Source organism: Pelodiscus sinensis, chromosome 26 (genome assembly GCF_049634645.1).
Source record: "Pelodiscus sinensis isolate JC-2024 chromosome 26, ASM4963464v1, whole genome shotgun sequence".
NCBI lineage: Eukaryota > Metazoa > Chordata > Testudines > Trionychidae > Pelodiscus > Pelodiscus sinensis.
Genome location: NC_134736.1, coordinates 21,800,363 through 21,817,376, shown reverse-complemented (window position 1 = coordinate 21,817,376; position 17,014 = coordinate 21,800,363). Strand labels below are relative to the sequence as shown.

At 53.8% G+C, this 17,014-nt stretch overlaps 2 protein-coding genes across 2 annotated transcripts in view; both read left to right on the top strand.

Moving 5' to 3' along the window:
- Window positions 1–17,014, top strand: part of LOC112545764 (zinc finger protein RFP-like) — a 151,913-nt gene that overhangs the window by 74,879 nt on the left and 60,020 nt on the right. The window lies entirely within an intron of this gene.
- Window positions 295–15,075, top strand: LOC142820486 (zinc finger protein RFP-like). Its single transcript, XM_075909488.1, has 7 exons — window positions 295–711; window positions 7,851–7,946; window positions 9,245–9,475; window positions 11,652–11,674; window positions 12,393–12,508; window positions 13,171–13,230; window positions 14,120–15,075. The coding sequence occupies exons 1-7, from the start codon at window positions 295–297 to the stop codon at window positions 14,629–14,631; spliced, it is 1,455 nt and encodes a 484-aa protein (XP_075765603.1). The 3' UTR covers window positions 14,632–15,075.

Here is a 17,014-nt window from a genome sequence, read left to right as displayed (position 1 = left end):
TTTCCCTATTACGACCTGTGAAATTAGCATGCCCCTTTCGGAAAAGGGGCCAGTGTAGACGAGCCCCGAGTGTTCAGCCCAAAGCTTGTGGCCTGGCAGATGTTTCGGAGGAGTGACTATCAGTTTGGACTCATCACACTTCATTCAAAGGCTCCATACAGGCTTCAAAAAAAGAAATAACATGAGCACACACCCAGAAAGACAACACCCAGACATAAAGTTCAACCAGCTGATTTCTGAGCAGAAGCAAGTGAAACTAAACTCCTCTCTGGTCTCTTTCCTGAACGAGAAGCCATGGCTGCTGCGAATCCAGCAAAAATGCTCCAGGATGAAATTACCTGTTCCCTCTGCCTGGATTGTTTGAACGACCCGGTGTCTCTAGACTGTGATCACAGTTTCTGCCGAGCCTGCATCACCCAGTGCTGGGGGGAACTCGCTACAGATGTCTCCTGCCCTCAGTGCAGACAGACCTTTCCCCAGGGGAAGCTCAGGCTGAACAGGCAGCTGAGGAATATTGTGGATGCAGCCAGAGAACTTCTGTTGCAGTCAGGGAGAGAACCAGACCCAGAGAGACTGTGTGAGAAGCACAGGGAACCTCTAAAACTCTTCTGCAAAGAGGATGAAATCCCCATCTGCCTGGTGTGTGACAGATCCAAGAGGCACAGAGGTCACACCGTGATTCCTGCAGAGGAAGCTGCTGAAGAATTCCAGGTAGGGAAATGTCCAGCTGTCACTTTATGTAACCCCTCTGCCGGGTGGGCCTGGCAGTAACCAGGGCTGGGTTCAATATCTTGGGGTCCATCTCACATAGAACCGGCTCGAGCCCCCACCCAGTTATCTGGGAAATTCACGCACCCCTGGGCGCCTCTGAGAGGCAATGTTTCCCCACTCGCAAGCACTGAGTCTGAGTGTAGGAAAGAAACATTTAATGAAACAGAGAGAGAAGTCATACGGCATTAACTTGGGGAAAACACCACAAACAGAGTTCATAACCCAAACATAGGCCAAGCCGCCCCCTCCAAGCCAAGAATCACCCGAAGTCCAAAGAGTCCAACACCCCAAAAGTCTCTGTCCCTGGTCTGTGCCACCCAGAGTCCCAAAGTTCACCTGCAGGGTTTCACCTCCCAACCTGGGTAGAAATGGGGGTGGGGGAATAGATAGGGGACACCTTATACGAAACTCCGCCGTGCCCCACCAGCTGTATCGTCCCATGCCTCTGGACGCTCTACTGAGCACCTGCTACCACTCCTCGTCTGCTGCCGCCGGTCGCCGCTCCTCGCCTGCCACCGCTTCATGCCACGCCGCTGGTTGCCCCACTTCACTGGCTGCAATAGGCCTGGCTGTCAGTCAAACCAGCAATTTCAGCTCTTTAGCCACCAGCTGGATTGGCAAATGAATCCAGCTTTCACTGAACTAGCAAAAGAAAAGTCTCCTCAGGGGCTGTGTCTACACTGGCAAGTTATTCCGGAAACTCAGCCGCTTTTCCAGAAAAACTTGCCAGCTGTCTACACTGGCCGCTTGAATTTCCGGAAAAGCACTGACAATCTAATGTAAAATCATCAGTGCTTTTCTGGAAAAACTATGCTGCTCCCATTCAGGCAAAAGTCTTTTTCTGGAAAACTGTTCCGGAAAAGGGCCAGTGTAGACAGCACAGTAGTGTTTTCCGCAAAAAAGCCCCGATCGCAAAAATGGCAATCGGGGCTTTTTTGCAGAAAAGCACATCTAGATTGACCACAGACACTTTTCCAGAAAAGCATCCTGCTAATCTAGACACGCTTTTCCAGAAATACTTTTAACAGAAAACCTTTTCCATTAAAAGCATTTCTAGAAAATCATGTCAATGTAGACATAGCCGGGGAGTCTGCTTTAGATCTGTTCTTAAAACAAAGAGGGGAAAGGTGCAGGCTAGACCAGTCTTACAGCTCACACCCGGCAGATGTGAAGCAAGCTGACTCAAGCCCTTTAACTCTTCCCCCTAGCTTGGTTCACTCAACTCCAGAAGAGAGGAGGCTTGTTCTTCCGAGACCTCTTACCATGATGGTGGTGTCTCTCCTGCAAGCACTGGTGGCATGTTTTACAGTTCCCACATTTAGGGGTAGCATGATTAGTGACCCCCACAACAGTCCCAAATTATATACAATTCTCCACATTCCATTCCAACACTGACCCTCCATCAGCCCTGGCTGAATGGGATTTACATAGCCACACCTCGGATTCTCTCCTGAGCTGTATTTACATAACAGTTAGTTACCTTGCAGAGCTAAACAACTGGGCTACCTCTACGCTGGCATGATTTTCTAGAAATGCTTTTAACGGAAAAGTTTTCCGTTAAAAGTATTTTCGGAAAAGCGTGTCTAGATTGGCAGGACACTTTTCCGCAAAAGCACTTTTTACGGAAAAGCATCCGTGGCCAATCTAGACGTGGTTTTCCGCAAAAAAGCCCTGAAAGCCATTTTCGCGATTGGGGCTTTTTTGTGGAAAACAAATCTCTGCTGTCTACACTGGCCCTTTTGCACAAAAGTTTTTCGGAAAAAGACTGTTGCCTGAACGGGAGCAGCATAGTATTTCCACAAAAGCACTGACAATCTTACATGAGATCGTCAGTGCTTTTGCAGAAATTCAAGCGGCCAGTGTAGACAGCTGGCAAGTTTTTCCGGAATAGCGGCTGCTTTTCTGGAAAAAGTGGCCAGTCTAGACACGGCCCTCCTTTTAGCTGGCTGATAGCAAGCAGCAGTTCAGCCCCTGTTTACATCACAAACAAACCCTTTTATTCCTAAATAAGCAGAGGCTTCAGAAATGCGCTTCCCCCGGCTTTAGGGTTACCTTCAGCCCCAGACAGTCACTCAGGCTACGTCTACACTGGCCCCTTTTCCGGAAGGGGCATGTAAATTTCACCAGTCGTCGTAGGGAAATCCGCGGGGGATTTAAATATCCCCCGCGGCATTTAAATAAAAATGTCCGCCGCTTTTTTCCGGCTTTTAAAAAAGCCGGAAAAGAGCGTCTACACTGGCCCCGATCCTCCGGAAAAAGTGCCCTTTTCCGGAGGGTCTTATTCCTACTTCAAAGTAGGAATAAGACCCTCCGGAAAAGGGCACTTTTCCCGGAGGATCGGGGCCAGTCTAGACGCTCTTTTCCGGCTTTTTTAAAAGCCGGAAAAAAGCGGCGGACATTTTTATTTAAATGCCGCGGGGGATATTTAAATCCCCCGCGGATTTCCCTACGACGACTGGTGAAATTTACATGCCCCTTCCGGAAAAGGGGCCAGTGTAGACGTAGCCTCAGGGTACATTCAAGCACTGCGCGGCAGCCATTTTGCTGTATATGAAGCGGCCGTTATTTAAATCATCACTTCATTTTCCTATGTCTAGTTAACTCATCTACACGGCTCTGTTGACAGAGCCATGTATTCTAGACATACCCTCAGTGAGCCTCCCCTGGAGAGGAACAAGGAATTTCAGGCCTAAGTAGGTTTCCCAGAAATTCCACAGGCTTATGCAACAAGAAACTTGTGGCTCTCAAACAACTTGAGGCCTACACATTGGAGTGAAGGGGAGTGAAGAACCCGCACCCCACCCCTCCTGCTTCCCATACCAGAGTTCTGGGCACTGATTGATCCCCCTGCTCTGCCCCTCCTCATGTCCACCACCTCCTGAGGCTATAAACACCATGTCCATGCTCCTGTCCCTGGGGCCGAGGGAGCAGGAGGATGCAACTAGGGCTGTGCTCTAAGCATACATCCCCTTCACCCTTTTCTCGCAGAGCTCCTCATGCATCCTTATCCTCATGGGACTTAGGAGGGGCACTGGAGTGGAGCTTCCGTCCTGCAAATCTGCCTAGTAGAATCAGGCAGGAAGTAGGGACAGCCTGGCAATGGGGCACTGCAGCAGAGGCACCGCCTCCACAGGGCCACTCGTAGCATGGGATAGCCCTGCCTCAGTTTTTCTCTTGAATTCCCCAAAATAACTCTCAGTGGCATTTTTTGTAGCCAGTAACAGCCCTGCTCTCCCAGGAGGGACTCTCGGGACTTTGAGTTTGGAGTGTGGCCTTATCTTCCTGAACAAGACCCAGTGCCTCCTCCTGTGCCTTCTCCACCGGCCTTTCTATTACCTACCCAAGGCTGGGTTGGATCACATCACCCCCTCACCCCACCCTTCATTATCCCCACCTGGGAGGAGAATGGGCTGTCACGGGTGGGGCTGAGAACCAATGTTACTTCTCATTTTTTCATGTGTGGAATACATTTTGTTCTGTGCACCAAGGCATGTGTGGATGTGCACCACCAATAGAAACACATGCTGCCAGCTATGGACACTCTGCTAATCAGCTGAGCGGCATTTGACTCTCTTCTGGGTGGCTGCCCACGCACACAGCGTACAGGGAACACTGCTGAGAGGGCCGCCCTTTAAAGGGCCAGCCACCCTGTGACCAGCATCTTACCCCATCCATGTCTCCTGAGCCACAGGGAGAGAGTCCCAGGGTATGTCTACACTACAGCGCTAATTCAAACTAACTTAGTTCAAATTAGTTAATTCAAACTAAGCTAATTCGAACTAACGCATCCAGACTAAAAAACTAGTTCGAGTTAACATTTTGCTAATTCGAACTAGCATGTCCACATTGAGTGGACCCTGAACCGGGGTTAAGGATGGCCGGAAGCAGTGCCGGCAGGGCATCAGAGGAGGACTTAGAGCGTGGAGCTGCTGTCTCAGGCTAGCCGAGGACTGTGCTTAAAGGGACCCGACCCCCACCCCAGACAGACAGTTCTCAGGGTTCCCCACTTGCTAGGCAGTCCTGGCTTGGAGTGCCCGGAGTACCCACACTGGGCACATCACAGCACTCGGGCATCAGCCCGGCTGCACTTGCCGCAGGCTGCCATCTGGGGAGAGGGGGCAATCGGGGGGCTGCAGGAGAGCTTCCACCCCCAGAAGCCCACAGAGCCAGCCCAGTCCTCCCCATCGGGGGCTCGTACCCCATTCCTCCCTCACTTCCTTCCACTTACCCCTCCCTAGCCCCCCTTCCTGATGTACAAAATAAAGGACAATTGTGTTCAAAAATAGAATGTCTCTTTATTGAACAAAACTGAGGGAGACTGGGAAAAGGAGGTGGGAGAGGGGAAGAGAGACGGTGGGAGAGGGGAGGGCAACCACAATGATGAGGGGTTTGGAACAGGTCCCATATGAAGAGAGGCTAAAGAGACTGGGACTTTTCAGCTTAGAAAAGAGGAGATGGAGTGGGGATATGATAGAGGTCTATAAAAGCATGAGTGGGGTGGAGAGGGTGCATACAGAAAAGTTCTTCATTAGTTCCCATAATAGAAGGACTAGAGGACACCAAAGGAAAGGAATGGATAGCAGGCTTCAAACTAATAACAGAAAGTTCTTCTTCACAAAGCAAATAGTCAACCTGTGGAACTCTTTGCTGCAGGAGGCTGTGAAGGCTAGAACTAGAACAGAGTTTAAAGAGAAGTGAGATCAATTCATGGAGGTTGGGTCCATGGAGTGGTATTAGCCAGGGGGTAGGAGTGGTGTCCCTGCCCGAAGTTTGTGGAAGGCTGGATAGGGATGGCACGAGACTAATGGCTTGGTCACTGTCTTCGGTCCATCCCCTCCAGGGTCCGTAGGGTTGGCCGCTGTTGGCAGACAGGCTACTGGGCTAGATGGACCTTTGGTCTGACCCAGTATGGCCATTGTAAACTCAGGGCTCAGGGTCGAGGGTCTCAGTGGACCATTTTGATTTTCATGCACACCTGCTCCTGGGTGGCCAGGCTGGCAGCTCTCCTGCCCTAGACGGCCGCTTTCCTGTGCCTAGTGCGGAGGTCATGGACGAGGTCCACGATGTCTGCACTGGACCAGGCGGATTCCTGCCTCTTGCGGTCCTGGGCAAGCTCCCAGGAGCCGCCAGCCTGGTCCCAGGAAGAGGGAGAGGGCTGGGGGGCATCGGGTGGGTGGCTCGATCCGTGCCAGGTGCAGGGTCTGCTGGCTGGGTGCTGGCAGGCTTGCACCTGGCACAGGCACCGTAGCCAGGCCATGCCCCTTTAAGGGGTCCGGGGCCGGGAGGGGGGCATACGAGTTTCCCTGGTGTTGGCCAGAGTGGCCACCAGGGAAAGCTGGGGAGGGCTAGCCTCCCACTAGTTCGAATTAAGGGGCTATACACCCCTTAATTCGAACTAGTAAGTTCGAACTAGGCTTAGTCCTTGTAGAATGAGGTTTACCTAGTTCAAACTAAGCGCTCCGCTAGTTCGAATTAAGTTCGAACTAGCGGAGCGCTAGTGTAGCACCTATCAAAGTTAATTCGAACTAACGTCCGTTAGTTCGAATTAACTTTGTAGTGTAGACATACCCCCAGTCATGCAGATTTCTCTTTGGGAATTACCGCTGTAGAGTTCAGTGGGGGAACCTTGTGTCCACAAAGCTTCCGTATCGACATTAATGACAATGACAGTAATTGCTAATGAGCAGAAAGCACTGATGGCAGAGAGCACCCTATGGACTAGCCAGGCAATGAGAGCTCACAGCCACAGCCACAGCCTAACGAAGACAACACGCAGCAGGTAGATAAAGAAAGAAGCAGGAGTGGAAATGGGGGATGGGCAAAGTGGGTTGTGTTTGTCAACGCCAGCAATCACCATAGTTGGGTTATCATGGGCGGCCACTGGTCCAGGTTTCCACCCTGCACCTGTCAGGATGAGGCCCTCCTTTCTGCTCTTCCACTTCCCGCATCCTCTCTGGTGGGCCCTGATGCTCGCTGTGGCCTTCCTCTCCTCCAGCTCCCTCTCCGCGAGTCCCCCTCCTCCACCACTTGCAGCTTCTGAGTATGTGACACCAGTTTCCTATTGGTGTGACTCAATAGAGTAACAAGGTCTGACAATTTCAAACCCTCTGAAAAGAAAACACTCCCAGTTGCCGTCAGTCAGGGTTTGGGGTTTGTCCCAGTAGCTTCCTGACAGGTTTTCTACTCCAATGGTGATGATAAACTTTCAGCTGTGTCTGTGTGTGTGCTCCCTCCATGTAAAGCGCTAAACTCTGTGCACTGGGTCAACACAGTAGACCTTTGAGGGCCCCCAGAAATGACAGACTCAGGTAAGGATGAAACCAGTCGAGCAGGTTTATTGCCAAATGCCAGGCATTAACAGTTGTTAGCAGAAAGTCTTGACTCTAAGCCACTGTGAATTCTGTATGTCTTGGCAATGACATTTGCTGTTTCAGCTGCCTAGTGCAACCTCTGCCCTAGGTCGGTCAGCACTCACACTTTGCAGTTCCCTTTTATAGACACGTACAAACAACTTACATCACTTCTTTCATACCAGGTTGCCACCCTCTGTTGCCTAGTTACCACCCCTCACTTTGCAGGTTTACTTACTATCCTTCATGCTGTCAACTTTGACCCAGTCCTGCACCTAGGTAGGTATGTACATTAGTTTTTGGGGAGTCAGTTGGTACCAAGACATTTCTTATTGAGATGTTCTGCCACTCCTCTCTGGCTCACAATCTGTACCTGGTGCCTCCCTATGTCCTTCCATGCTCAATCTAACTTACCCAGTCACACAATTATCAGTAGCTGGAACAAAAAACAGGACTATGTAGCACGTTAAAGACTAACAAGATGGTTTATTAGGTGATGAACTTTCGTGGGCCAGACCCACTTCCTCAGATCAAATAGTGGAAGAAAATTGTCACAACCATATATATCAACAGATACAATTAAAAAAACCGAACACATATGAAAAGGACAAATTACATTTCAGAACAGAAGGAGGATGCGGGGGAGGGGGGGAGGTAAATGTCTCATCACCCTTTCTCTATTCCTAACAATAAAAATAGCGCCGCTCCTGTCACTTTTGGTTTCTCCAGGTAAGGCTCCTGGCCCATTTGAAGACTCTGAGAGCAAAGAGAGAAACGCTGCTGGGATTGAAAGTGAGCAGAGAGAAGAGAAGCCAGGAGTATCTGGTAGGCGCCTGTCATTATGAACCTGCCTTTGTAACAAGCCGAAGGGAGGGGCATGCTGAATCAGAGCACTAAGAAGGGGCAGGGACAATCTAGAGACCCAGTTATGGTTTATCTCGATCAGTTGGGGAATGATCGCAAAGAAATCACAAATAATAGTTTTAGCAGAATTCCTCCTTAGGACTGGACCGTAAATCAGAAGCTTTCCACCTTCATGCATTTGTGGACCCCATTGGGAATTTCAAATCGTGACCACGTTGAAACTCTATTGTCTCTGAGAACAGTTACATTCTGTCCAGTCTTTTTCAGTCTGTGTCTTTTGCAGACATGGTCCATAGACTGCACCCCAGGGTACACAGACGACAGGTTGAAATCCACTGCCATAAACTACTGTTTCTTATCTATAGTATATTAACTATTAGCTTAATTAAACTCACTTCACAAGCAATAATTTATATTTATGAACTAACAGAATTTTGAATTAGAAAATGCCTTGAGCTAGAACAAAACCCCACTGGAACTTTTTCCCTTTAGGGATGTTAACGTGTTCTTGTCTATAGGTTGAACCAAACATTCTATATTTTTCAAAATTATTAGTAAATCACAAATTTGATTTTTTTTGCTTGGTCAAATTAAATTTTGTTGACAAAAATAAAAATGTTTTATTTCCATTTTGACTGTTCCCTTAAAATATTTTTATAAAAAGAAAGGCCAATTGCAAAAATAGGTCAAATTTTAAAATCCAGGCAAAAAGTAATGAAAATATTTTGATTTTTCATGTATTTATTTCAGTAGCAAACTAACCAGGTGACACTGTCAGTAATGCAATAAATGTTTCTTTGTCAACAAATCTGAGTATTCCTTGAAAAAATTTGATTCAGAAAATTTCACTAAGTTCTAGTGCCGAGTCCTGTCCCCTGCTGCTTTGGAGCTGAATCCCTGAGGCCTTCCATCACTCACTATCCCAACCATGTCTCTCCAGGGGAAGGGATAGCTCAGTAGCTTGAGCATTAGCCTGAGGGTTGTGAGTTAAATCCTTGCAGGGGCCATTTAGGAATTTGGGGCAAAAATTTGTCAGGGATAGTATTTGGTCCTGCTGTGAAGTTAGGGGACTGGACTCAATGACCTTTCAAGGTCCCTTCCAGTTCTAGGAGACAGGCAATCTCCATTAAACTTAATTTATGTCAGATACAGAAATGCCCTTCATGGGATTCTGGGACCACTCTGTGAAAGGGCATCAGGCTCCATCCATATCCCCCTAGTGAGGGTAGCCATGGTGTACTTCCTTATTTTTCATACAGAAACAGACACAAGCTGAGAGGCAGAAGGTTGTGGCCGAGTTCCAGCAGCTGCGTCAGTTCCTGGAGGAACAAGAGCGACTCCTGCTGGCCCAGCTGGAGAAGCTGGACGAGGAGATTGGGAGGCTCCAGACTGACACTGTCAGGAAACTCTCCGCACAGATTTCCCGTATCAGTGAGCGGATCAGTGAGCTGGAGGGGACGTGTCAGAAGCCAGCGAGTGAATTCCTGCAGGTGAGACTGAGGGAGAAACATCCCAGCTCCCCACACAGGGGAGGGAGGCTCCTGAATCACAAGCGCTGGGGTCCAGCCGTCAGATCTGGGTGGAACTCGGCGGGTGCATTGCTGCCATGCGAGTGACTGTTGTGCTTTGCAGAGTTACAGGCACAGAGCTATTAGGGTACGTCTACAGAGTTAGTTCGAACTAAATTAGTTCAAATTAGTTAATTCGAACTAAGCTAATTCGAACTAACGCGTCTAGAACTAAAAACTAGTTCGAATTAGCGTTTTGCTAATTCGAACTAGCATGTCCACATTAAGTGGACCCTGAACAGGGCTTAAGGATGGCCGGAAGCAGTGCCGGCAGGGCATCAGAGGAGGACTTAGAGCGTGGAGATGCTGTCTCAGGCTAGCCGAGGACTGTGCTTAAAGGGACCCTACCCCCACCCCAGACAGACAGTTCTCAGGGGTGCCCCGCTTGCAAACCAGTCCTGGCTTGGAGTGCCCTGAGTGCCCACACTGGGCACATCACACCACTCGGCCATCAGCCCGGCTGCACTTGCCGCAGGCTGCCATCTGGGGAGAGGGGGCAATTGGGGGGCTGCAGGAGAGCTTCCACCCCCAGAAGCCCACAGAGCCAGCCCAGTCCTCCCCATCGGGGGCTCGTACCCCATTCCTCCCTCACCTCCTTCCACTTACCCTTCCCTAGCCCCTTTTCTTGATGTACAAAATAAAGGACACGTGTGTTCAAAAATGGAATCTGTCTTTATTGAACAAAACTGGGGGAGACTGGGAAAAGGAGGTGGGAGAGGGGAAGAGAGAGGCTGGGAGAGGGGAGGGCAACTACAATGATCAGGGGTTGGGAACAGGTCCCATATGAAGAGAGGCTAAAGAGACTGGGACTTCTCAGCTTAGAAAAGAGGAGACGGAGGGGGGACAGGATAGAGGTCTCTAAAAGCAGGAGTTGGGTGGAGAGGGTGCATACAGAAAAGTTCTTCATTAGTTCCCATAATAGAAGGACTAGAGGACACCAAAGGAAAGGAATGGGTAGCAGACTGCAAACTAGTAACAGAAAGTTCTTCTTCACAAAGCAAACAATCAACCTGTGGAACTCCTTGCTGCAGGAGGCTGTGAAGGCTAGAACTAGAACAGAGTTTAAAGGGAAGTGAGATCAAGTCATGGAGGTTGGGTCCATGGAGTGGTATTAGCCAGGGGGTAGGAGTGGTGTCCCTGCCTAAGGTTTGTGGAAGGCTGGAGAGGGATGGCACGAGACAAATGGCTTGGTCACTGTCTTCGGTCCATCCCCTCCAAGGTCCCTAGGGTTGGTTGCTGTTGGCAGACAGGCTACTGGGCTAGATGGACCTTTGGTCTGACCCAGGATGGCCATTGTAAGGTCAGGGCTCAGGGTCGGGGGTCTCAGTGGACCACCTTGATTTTCATGCACACCTGCTCCTGGGTGGCCAGGCTGGCAGCTGTCCTGCCCAAGCTGGCCACTTTCCTGTGCCTAGTGCAGAGATCGTGGACAAGGTCCACGATGTCCGCACTAGCCCAGGTGGGTGCCTGCCTCTTGCGGTCCCGGGCAAGCTCCCGGGAGCCGCCAGCCTGGTCCCGGGAAGAGGGGGAGGGCTGGGTCGGCATCGGGTGGCTGGCTCGATCCGTGCCAGGTGCAGGGTCTGCTGGCTGGGTGCTGGCAGGCTTGCACCTGACACGGGCACCGTAGCCAGCCCGTGCCCCTTTAACGGGTCCGGGGCCAGGAGGGGGGCATAGAGTTTCCCTGGTGTTGGCCAGAGTGGCCACCAGGGAAAGCTGGGGAGGGCTAGCCTCCCACTAGTTTGAATTAAGGGGCTACACAGCCCTTAATTCGAACTAGCTAGTTAGAACTAGGGTTAATCCTCGTAAAATGAGGTTTACCTAGTTCGAACTAAGCGCTCCGCTAGTTCGAATTAAATTCGAACTAGCGTAGCGCTAGTGTAGCGCCTATTAAAGTTAGTTCGAACTAACGTCCGTTAGTTCGAACTAACTTTGTAGTGTAGACATACCCTTAGAGGTGACAAAGCCCCATTCACTCAGGGGTTCCATGGCCCTGGGGTCAGGGCAGGGCCTCTTCTTCCCATGTTTGTAAAATCCCTTCTCAGAGGTCCCCTGTGTCCATCTGATGGGGCTGAGATTCTTTTCTCTCTCTCCCCTCTAGGACGTCAGAAGCACCTTGAGCAGGTAGGTGTCTCTCACTCCCCTCACACTGCCCAGCGCAGGGAAAGAGCTTGGAGCTGATGTTGGCACCACATCTCCCCAGGACCCTGCAGCCAGATGTGAGGGGAAGGTCACAGGCTGGGCACAAATCTCTGATCAGCGTCAGCCTGCGGCTCTCCCCTGGCCCAGCAGACTCTGGAATTCCCCATTCAGGGCACAGTCTGAGCTCAAGTGTTTCCTGGAGCTGTCACCTCCCTGGGAACTGGCTGCCTCAGGGCTGTGGGGTGGGACATGGACCTGTCACTGCTGGGCACTGGGCACATTCAGCCCAGGGCAGCAGGGACCCAGAGTCTGTCCCACCCGAGGGCTGTTTGGAGACCTGTGGGAATGGGCTGGGGAGAGGGGAGCTGGTGTCTCAGTCTAGTCCCTAATGGGCAGATTCCTCCAGCCCTTCCCCTGGGAACCTCCTGCCCCTCAGCGCCTGGGGGCCAAGGGGTGAGTTGGCCGTGGAGACTCAATTCCCCTTTTGTGCCCCAGCTGGTCTCCCCAGGCCAGAGCTGCAGACTGTTCATGGGACCTTTGAGGGGACGTTGCAGGGCCAAGGGCTGCGCTGCCCCTGCTCTGGGGCTGGGAGAACAGGAGGATTTGAACTCCAGGCCCAGCGGGGCAGCGACTCACTGGCCAGAGCTGGAGAACTGAGTCACTCGGTGCAGTGTCCCCATGTGACGTTGTCTATCCCCAGGTGTGAGACGGGGCCGTTCCAGCCGCCAGAGGAGATTTCTCCTGAACTGGGCAAGCGAGTCAGGGGTTTCTCCCGGCAAACGACTGCGCTGTCAGAGACACTGAGGCAGTTCACAGGTACCGAGAAGGGATGGGGGAGGGGAGAGTAAGTGAAGTGTCTGAGGCCATGGAAAGAGACCGATGCTGGTCGTTTGCTCCTAGTTAGATGAGGTTTCTGTTGAATTGTGAGGTGAGAATGGCGCCCGCTTGCCGTCCCACAAATGTTGGTTCCATTGTGGGGAGAGGCCTGAGTGAGAGAGGAAGTAGGAGGCGTCCAACATTTTTATATTAAATACTTGAGAGTACGTCTACACTGCGGGACAAAGTCAAATTAAGCTACACAACTTCTGCTGTGTTCATTGCAGAGCTGCAGTTGAAGTAGCTTAACTTGGCTGTTGGCGCTGTCCACATAGCAGCAGAGGGAAGAGCGCTCTGCTGAACTTGACAGCTAATTCAAACCCTGGGAGATCGACAGCACCAGCTTCGATGTTCTCAGCAGTGTAGACGTACCCAAGTGTGTCTTTGCTCTCAAGAGCGGCCTGAGGCCGGCTGTGGCAGCTGACACCCCAGGTGAAGGTGCGATGGGCGCCCCCGCCTGCACAGCCCTCACTTGCCATGACGTAATCACGGGCCACCCTTGTCTGCTGTAACAAAAACCCAGGTCTGTGTGTTAGGATTGGGGATGTCGTGGGCAATACGGACTCCTGAAATCTCACCTTTCTTCTCCCTTCCCCCACCAGACACTCTGCCCTCTGCACTGGAGGGATCAGGAGGAAAGTCCCTGGGAGCTTTCAGACAGGGTGAGGTTTCAAGAGAGACTGAAAACACCTTCCTGAGCTTGTAGCTCAAGTCACCGACCAAAACCCCAGTGACCACGACAGGCAGAGCCCAAACCTGCCCACTGAGCGGTGAGGAGCCCCAGGAGCACTGGGTCAGAAGGACGAGGGGCCGTGTCCTGCCCCTTTAAGCAATGGGATGGTCGGACCCCCCCCACTTCTCACTATGGGCACAGTTTGCGGGCAGGGGGCTTTGCAGGCAGGGGCTGCGCTTTGTGTCGGGGCAGCTGATCAGCGCAGCCCCTCCTTGGGCACCAGCCTCTGCCCTGTGCTGCCCCTTCCAGTGACCCCACCCCAGATCCCCTTCCCCAGAGCCCTGCCCCCGGCCAGGCCAGAAGCCAGAGCTGGGCTCCCCCCATTGAGCCCGGCTGCCCTGAGGAGCCCTGGACCCTCCACTGCCCTGGGGGTGACTAATGCCCAGGCCCTGCTCTCTGGGGTGAGGCGGCTCTTCCCCCGCGCTGCCCCCTCCCCTCTGTGCCCTGGGCGGGGGGTGGAGGCGGCAGCAGGGGAGGGAGTTTCCCTCTGGGGGTCAAAGCTGGAACCTGCCTCCTCTGCCCCCCCTTTCCCCGAACCCTCCTGCTCTGGGTCTGGCCCTGGGGGTGGAGCAGCCCGAGCTGGGGGCAGGAGGCTGCAGCCTCTGCACACAAATGAGAAACTGACGAACCGGGTCCCATTGCCCAGGCTGAGGTGCTGCAGTGACAGCTCGGCTCAGTCTCAGGGCCCAGGGCAGAGGCAGCTCCCTGGGGCCCAGGCCTGTCCCAGCCACAACAGGGCTGCTGGGGAGGGTGAGAAATGGCCCCAGCCGCCCCCAGGGCTGAGCTCTGCCCCTCACGCCCTGATTCTCTCTCCCCAGCGACGGTGACTCTGGATCCAGACACGGCGAATCCCCGACTCATCCTGTCTGAGGATGGGAAACATGTGAGATGGGAACTTCCACGGCAGCCACTGCCCAACAACCCGGAGAGATTTGACTCTGTGTCCTGTGTGCTGGGCCGTGAGGGGTTCACCTCGGGGAGACATTGCTGGGAGGTGGAGGTGGGGGATGGGCAACACTGGGCTGTGGGGGTGGCCAGAGAGTCTGTGAGCAGGAAGGGAGGGATCAGCCGTAGCCCTGAGGGAGGGATCTGGGCTGTGCAGCGGTGGGGGGGTCAGTTCCAGGCTCTCACCTCCCCTGTGACCCCCCTGCCCCTGAGCTCCCCCCACAGGATCCAGGTTTGTCTGGACTGTGGCCGGGGGCAGGTGACGTTTATCGATGCTGGTGATGAGGCCCCGATCTTCACTTTCCCACCGGGCTCCCTCCCTGGGGAGAGAATCCGACCCTGGCTCTGGGTGGGGCTGGGATCCTCGCTCAGCCTGTGCCCCTGAAATCAGCCTCTCTGACCTCACACAGCCCAGGTTCTGTGACCTCACAGGACTCTCCTCACCCAGCCCCTGGCTCCTCATCTCTATGGGTATGTCTACACTACAAAGTTAGTTCGAACTAACGGACGTTAGTTTGAACTAACTTTCCTAGGTGCTACACTAGCGCTCCGTTAGTTTGAATTTAATTCGAACTAACGGAGCGCTTAGTTCGAACTAGGTAAACCTCATTTTACGAGGACTAACGCCTAGTTCGAACTAGCTAGTTCGAACTAAGGGCTGTGTAGCCCTTTAGTTCGAACTAGTGGGAGGCTAGCCCTTCCCAGGTTCCCCCTGGTGGCCTCTCTGGGCACAACCAGGAAAACTCTTCTCCTCTCCCCCAGCCCCGGGCCCTTAAAGGGGTAGACTCTGGCCAGACGGCACTAGAGTCAGCCAGCCCTGCCAGGAGTCTCTGCCCCACCATGAGCCAGGCGGCCAGTGCGAGTGACACATCCCCTGCCCAGTCCCCCAGCACCCAGGGACCAGCCAGGGGCCGTAGATGGCGCGCGGCCTCCTGGACTAGTGCGGAGGTCATGGACCTCATTGAGGTTTGGGGGCAGGCCCCCAACGTCCATGATCTCCGCACTAGGAGGAGGAATGCGGCCGTCTATGGGCACATAGCAGCTGCCATGGCCAGCAGGGGACACAGGCGCACCCAGGAGCAGGTGCGCATTAAAATTAAAAAGCTGCGCCAGGCGTACGCCAGGGCCACAAGAGGCGGCGCCGCTGCAGGGGCTGCCACCTGCCCCTACTTCACTGCCCTCCACCAACTATTGGGGGGCAGGGCGGTCCGTGCCAGCCCGGGGGACATCGAGCCGGGACCAGAGGGCCCTGACCTGGGCACACCAGAAGGGCCACCGCCAGCAGTGTCGTCCAGGGAGACCGTACCAGGTAAGTAGTTTGAATTAAGTAGTTCGGGGGGGAGGTGGGAGGGAGACCAGGGACCGCGCGCATGGGCCATGCCTTCCACGGATCACGCAGACACCTGTGCACGTGCGAGCACGTGCCATGCCACCCTTGGGCAGGTGGCTCCAGCTGTGTGACACCCAGGGGCCATTGCCCAATAGGCACATGCTTGTGCAAAGAGACGTGACATGCTCCCGACCCCGGGGCAGGACCCAGCAGGATGATTTCCCTTCACATGTCCCCTCTACACGGAGGCAGGGGACATCTCCCCTTCCCCCCCGCCGCCCCGGCCACACTATACATGGCACAGGGACATGGGTGCAGTCTTGGGGCAGGTCCCAGTCCCGGGGAGAGCCAGACATCCTGACCATGGCCTCTGTACAAGCACAGCGGCTGTGACGGTGCAGGACATGGTCACCCTCACGTTGCGGAGTTGGGGAGGGGGCTGGGCATCATCCTCTGCGTCCCCAGGGAGAACTGACCCCTTCTCTTCTTTCTCTACAGCTGCACCAGCTGCTCGTGCCGGGCGCACCACCCCGCCTGGGACATGCTCCCGCACCCGCGGCCTGCTCCGGACTGCCAGCACGGAGCAGGAATACTGGGACCAGCACCTTGGGGCCCTGCGAGCCGTGCACCGCACACTACGGTCGTGGATGCGGGAAGACCTGCAGGTCCGCCACGAGCTGCTGGTTGAGCTCCGAGGGCTGAGCACCAACCTGCAGCTCCTGCTGCAGAGCATGGTGCCCCGTGCTGATCCTGCACCAGCTGTCCCCCCAACTGCTGTCCCTCCTCCCACTCCTGCTCCCCCTCCCACCTCTCCCTCCTCAACCCCCGCAACCTCCTCCTCAATGTCCACACCCCCCACCTCAACCTCCGCACCCTCCACCCCATCCCCCCGGGGACGCCGAGGCCCCCTCCCTCTCCGTACTGGGAGGCGGTCGACCCAGCGAGACCCCCACCCCTGATCCTTCAGTTTCCCCACCCCCTCCTTTCCCTTGCTTCCCCCTTTCAGCTCCCTCCTCCCAGTTTTCCCCCTCCCCTCTCCCACCCTCTCTCTTCCCCTCTCCCACCTCCTTTTCCCAGTTTCCCCGAGTTTTGTTAAATACACACATGTCCTTTATTTTGTACATCAATAAGAAGGGGGGCTAGGGAAGGGTAAGTGGAAGGAGGTGAGGGAGGAATGGGGCACGAGCCCCCTATGGGGAGGACTGGGCTGGCTCTGCGGGCTTCTGGGGGTGGAAGCTCTCCTGCAGCCCCCCGATTGCCCCCTCTCCCCAGATGGCAGTGCTGTGATGTGCCCCCAGTGTGGGTACTTCGGGCACTCCAAGCCAGGACTGGTTTGTAAGCGGGGAACCCTTGAGAACTGTCTGTCCGGGGTGGGGGTCGGGACCCTTTAAGCGCAGCCCTCGGCTAGCCTGAGACAGCATCTCCATGCTCTACGTCC

Excerpts from the sequence above, each read along its gene's own strand:
- LOC142820486 (XM_075909488.1), top strand. The coding sequence starts at position 295 with ATGGCTGCTGCGAATCCAGCAAAAATGCTCCAGGATGAAATTACCTGT. Across the intron at positions 712-7,850 it reads AAGCTGCTGAAGAATTCCAG|GTAAGGCTCCTGGCCCATTT; the intron begins GTAGGGAAATGT and ends TGGTTTCTCCAG. Across the intron at positions 11,675-12,392 it reads GTCAGAAGCACCTTGAGCAG|GTGTGAGACGGGGCCGTTCC; the intron begins GTAGGTGTCTCT and ends GTCTATCCCCAG.